At 38.1% G+C, this 6,000-nt stretch overlaps 1 protein-coding gene across 1 annotated transcript in view; it reads right to left on the reverse strand.

Moving 5' to 3' along the window:
• LOC131939698 (neprilysin-like) overlaps positions 1-5,736 on the reverse strand; it is a 50,034-nt gene extending 44,298 nt beyond the window's left edge. Inside the window, exons 1-3 of the mRNA XM_059298159.1 lie at positions 5,666-5,736; positions 5,094-5,347; positions 4,331-4,544 (exon numbers count right to left, since the gene is read on the reverse strand). Of these exons, the coding sequence (XP_059154142.1) occupies positions 4,331-4,544; positions 5,094-5,347; positions 5,666-5,736 (539 nt within the window). The remainder of the gene's footprint in view (positions 1-4,330; positions 4,545-5,093; positions 5,348-5,665) is intronic.
• Between the last annotated feature and the right edge of the window lie 264 nt (positions 5,737-6,000).

Consider the following 6,000-nt stretch of genomic DNA (forward strand, 5'->3'; position numbering starts at 1 on the left):
CAGACCACGATAGTCTTTCAAATGTCTGTAATCTTTTATTTGAGTTAGATACACTTTACGATATGACAAGCCCAACAAAAAGGGTTGGGATTGACACAAAAAAAAGAAAATTTGCTAATTTCAGTGGTGGGGGGTGACACCAAAAAGAGAAAAAAAATTGAGTTTAAAATAATTTATTTGGGTTGTTTTAGTAATTAGTCGTAAATAATTACATCATTCATCGAACGGTGTGTTGTGGGGGGGGGTGGTTGGGGGGCATTCATTATCTAAGTTATTGAGAAAACATCCATTTTACTCTTTTGCATTAGCAGCGGGTGAAATTAAGTGAACAGAACAACAGCTTCTACCAATGGTGGCAGGGTGGGTGGGGTGTTGGGGTGGGGACAAGACTACTACTTTTACATAGAAAATATTTGCTTTATTGACATGGATTTATACAGAGAAAACACCTTTTTATCCATATGGTTTCATACAGAAAAAAAAAGCTTTATCCAGATGGATTAATATAATAAAGTAATCATGCCGTCCGTTCAAAAGTAACCGGATTGGGGGAGGGGGAGGGTGCGACACCAACGGAAACTGCTGTAAATGTTACACAGCAAACTAGGTTATGTCTGACTGATCAAAGTAAAACACAGCCATTCGTCAAAGGGGACAGTGGAGAAATCACATTAAAAAGTCGTAAGCTGTAATTCGATTCTTGCCCGTGATAGCTAAGTAACGGATCAATGCTAAATTCATTATCGAGCACATACACGGGCTTTTCAATGTGGAAGTGTGGGGGAGGGGAGGGGGGATATGGTAATCAAAACTGTAAATTTGTTTAGTTCACAGGTTCCCAAACTGTGGGGGTGGGGGGTTTTCTGAGAGGGGGGGGCGCTAACTTGACCATAGGAATTGAAATGAGAAGCTAAAATAATGCCGTATAAAAAATGTCTCAGTCAAGACATTACGAACTCTCACAAACGTCACTTATAAACGAATCATTTTGAGTGCACTGAAAAATATTTTGGCTTCTATCATCGCCCTGAAAACCCGTTCTAATGTTCTTTTGTTTTACTTTGCACGATTCGGGTTATGATTAACGAGTTATTTTTCTTTAATCTATTTTGATTTTAATTAGTAAGTAGATTCCAATCAAGACATTGTGTATTTCCGTAATGCAGGGGGTGGATTTTCTTTTTTAACGTTACCTTATGTTTGTGTGTCTCTGTCTACAAATAAGGCATCAATGAGTGTCTAGGGCGATAGGTGATATGGGTACGTCATGGTTGGTAGTTTACATTGATAAATAATACAAAATATCTGCTAGAAGCTACCCTATTTATATAAATATATATATATATATATATATATATATATATATATATATATATATATATATATATATATATATATATATAAATATATATATATATATATATATATATATATATATATATATATATATATATATATATATACGAACCCACTTATCTCAACCAACCCTATAACATCGACGTTTTTGAAGTGCAACTCTATTTTCCTTCACATGTTCTTATCTTTTATGCCATCGGGAGCTGATATCTTGTAAACAATGGATGATAAAATTTGTCGCTAACGTGTTATCTTGATCTACACGTCAGACGGCATACAAAATTAATAAGTTTACCGTAACTTATTGTGGCTATAGCTACTGAATGAGACGTGAGACCTTCGCCATTGCCCATCGTGTTTCCATTCTATTCTACGCTATTCCCGCGAACTAAATCTAAAACAAGAACGAGAGCTATAAAAGTTCCCAGCTGTTTTTATTATTATTTTACTCTACGCTGAGATTGGGGTAAACTGTCGCATCGGTATTTTTGCGTTTAATTTCATTTTACGGAGAAGATAACGAAATAAATTCGGAGATAAATTTTTTTCGAGGTATGAATGGGACTGTTGTAGAGTTGGACTTTACACCCATTCGTATACAAAAAATAGAGGAAGTTATGTCGTCGGCCAAAACATGTAAATCGAGACTTTCACAAGGTCTACCAGAGCACAAAAATTTAGTTTGGCATTTTTGGCAATGTGTCGGGCAGTCTGTGTGTGTGAGCTCTGAATTTGAGTGTATGTTGGTATGTATGTGTGTGTTATGTTGGTGTGTATGTGTGTGTATGTATGTATGTGTGTATGTGTGTGTAAGAGTAAGTGTATGTATGTGCGTCTGTCTGTCTGTGTGCGTACGTGCGTGCGTGTGCATGTGTGTGTATGTATATATTTGTGTGTGCGTATGTATGTGTGCGTATGTATGTGTGTAACCAGAGTAACGATTTAATGCGGTGGACGAAATGTCGTCCGTTAAACATTAAATTCTTGACGTAGGTTTCTTTCCCCTCTTCGGTGATTTCCGGTAACCCGAAGTGAGACCATTCAAATTCCGATTTCTCAAAAAAACTCCAGAATTCGATAATTTAACAAAGCAAAGCACAAGAACTTACCGCCATTATGTGGCTTCACAAAAAAAAAAACGAGCGGTTTCGTGAAACACGTCCATTTTTTTTAAATACGCTGGAAGTGTCATCCCCACCCTCACAAAATCTTTGCTTATTCTTTTTGTTACTGACAATATATTACAGCGAGCCAATCGCTTCATCAAATCAGCCGCTGCAACGCTATTGCGTAATAAAAAATACCTTCATAACATACTTATGCAAGCCACAGTATTTTTTAATTAACATACGTCATGTATATAAAGAAACCTCAAATACATATCTACCTATTGCGCAATATTGGTGTACCGTTGTCTCAATGTATATATATATATATATATATATATATATATATATATATATATATATATATATATATATATCTGTATTTATTTATTTACATCAATATCATTTGTGAGTGACAGACAGTTGCCTTATTTGTCGAAACCCGACTAACGACATTGGTGGATGTTGAGTGCTATAGAAGCCATACTATGGTACTATTCTGTGCTTGCCACTAATATCGATGTACATGGTACAGAATCCAGTGCAGGGTTTTTGTTTGTGTAAATAACATATGCTAATGTGTGTGAATGACGAGTGCTAATGTGTGTGATCACTCAGCTTGTGTAAACTTGTTGAAGGTTTGTGTGAATGACGTATGCTAATGTGTGTGATCACTCAGCTTGTGTGAGTTTGTTGAAGGTTTGTGTGAATGACGTATGCTAATGTGTGTGATCACTCAGCTTGTGTGAGTTTGTTGAAGGTTTGTGTGAATGACGTATGCTAATGTGTGTGATCACTCAGCTTGTGTGAGTTTGTTGAAGGTTTGTGTGAATGACGTATGCTAATGTGTGTGATCTCTCAGCTTGTGTGAGTTTGTTGAAGGTTTGTGTGAATGACGTATGCTAATGTGTGTGATCACTCAGCTTGTGTGAGTTTGTTGAAGGTTTGTGTGAATGACGTATGCTAATGTGTGTGATCACTCAGCTTGTGTGAGTTTGTTGAAGGTTTGTGTGAATGACGTATGCTAATGTGTGTGATCTCTCAGCTTGTGTGAGTTTGTTGAAGGTTTGTGTGAATGACGTATGCTAATGTGTGTGATCACTCAGCTGCTGTGTGTTGAAGGTTTGTGTGAATGACGTGTGCTAATGTGTGTGATCACTCAGCTTGTGTGAGTTTGTCTGAGGTCCACAACTATAATATCCTCACCACTTCTTGAGCGTTTATTCAATATTCATTTTTTAAATTAATTTCTGGAATGTATACAGCCACTGTGTGCAAGATGATTATTATGATTTAGTTACGTGTGTTTGATGTATGTTTATGTTTTATTGATTAGATTCATAGTTGATTTATTCTAATTGATGTTACGAATAATACTTTACACCAAGTGTAAAAGGAACGGTAAAATTTATCCGGAACAAAAAGTACTAGACTCAAGACTCTCTCTTTTAATATTTAATGTACAGATATGTATGGGTAGCTGTATGCCCAGCCAATATTAGGAGACTAGAGAACTTTAGGGCGGATGGTCCAGGAATAATCTACCCGCTGGAGCTATGGATCCGAACTCGAGAGTTTCAGGTTAGCTATTCATGGCACTAGAATTACCCATCCGGTAATTCAACATGTTTATAAAAGGTTCTAATTTTTATGTGTAACATCACACACGGGTGACAGCAGTGAAACAGTTCTGTAAATTTATTAACACAACCTGGGTACTAAGAGCAACACCACACAACATTAAACATTAAACAGGCTACAACAGTATAAATCTTCACCTTAACACGGCAAATTACCATAGAATCAAGTAATTTATTGACTTACAACATCTACCACACCATTAACGATACTATTAACTACAAGACTACCACACCACAGCATCATTCACACCAACAACCACATCATCAACCACATCATCAACCATACCATCAACCACATCATCAACCACACCATCAACAACATCATCAACCACATCATCAACCACAGTATCAACCATACCATCAACCACATCATCAACCACACCATCAACAACATCATCAACCACAGCATCAATCACAGCATCAATCACAGCATTAACCACACCTTAAACCACGCAATCAACAACAACATCAACCACACATACAACAACATCAACCACACCAACAACCACAAAATAAACCACACCATCAACCACAAAATAAACCACACCGTCAACAACATCAGACACACCATCAACCACACCATCAACCACACCATCAACCACACCATCAACAGCATCAACCACACCATCAAGAGCATCAACAACATCATCAACCACACCATCAACCACACCATCAACCACATCATCAACCACAGCATCAGACACACCATCAACCACACCATCAACCACACCATCAACCACACCATCAACCACACCATTAACAACATCAACCACACCATCAACAGCATCAACCACACCATCAACCACACCATCAACCACAGCATCAGACACACCATCAACCACACCATCAACCACACCATCAACAGCATCAACCACACCATCAACATCATCAACCACACCATCAGCCACACCATCAACCACACCATCAACCACAGCATCAGACACACCATCAACCACACCATCAACCACACCATCAACAGCATCAACCATACCATCAACCACACCATCAACCAGACCATCAACCACAGCATCAACCATACCATCAACCACACCATCAACCACACTATCAACCACACAATCAACCACAGCATCAACCACACAATCAACCAGACCATCAACCACAGCATCAGACACACCATCAACCACAGCATCAGACACACCATCAACCACGCCATCAACCATACCATCAACCATACCATCAACAACATCATCAACCACACCATTAACCACACCATCAACCACAGCACTAACCACACATCAGCCACACCATCAACCACACCATCAACCACACCATCAACAACATCAACCACACCATCAACCACACCATCAACGATACCATCAACCACAAATTAAACCACACCTTCAACCACACCATCAACCACAAATTAAACCACACCTTCAACCACACCATTAACCTCACCATCAACATCAACAACCACACCATCAACTACAAAATAAACCACACAATCAGCCATACCATCAACCACACCACCAACCACACCATCAACCACAAAATAAACCACACCATCAACTATACAATCAACCACCAAACTACCCAACTTACCGGGGCGCTAATTCATCCTTTGACTTCTCATTTAGCCACGTCTCTTTCTCCTCTGGATGTTTAGTTTCCATTGTTTCACCACACTTAATTCTAATTAATTTTCCGTTAATGAATTTTTCCTCACTGATCAGAACTCACACAAAAATGTATCCCAATAATATTCTACCACAACTGATACCTTCAATAAAACCTATATTTCTACTCAATTCTTTTTCGTTGTTTTTTTTTTTATTTTTTATTTCACCTTTAAGAAAGAAATAAACAAGGCATACAGATTGGAAATTGTTAGAAAAATATTAGCGTTTGCCAGTGAACACAAGTACACGAGCCGCAGG

The sequence above is a fragment of the Physella acuta genome, unplaced genomic scaffold, assembly GCF_028476545.2.
Source record: "Physella acuta isolate Inbredline_101_S28 unplaced genomic scaffold, ASM2847654v3 ptg000290l, whole genome shotgun sequence".
In the NCBI taxonomy this organism is placed as follows: Eukaryota; Metazoa; Mollusca; class Gastropoda; family Physidae; genus Physella; species Physella acuta.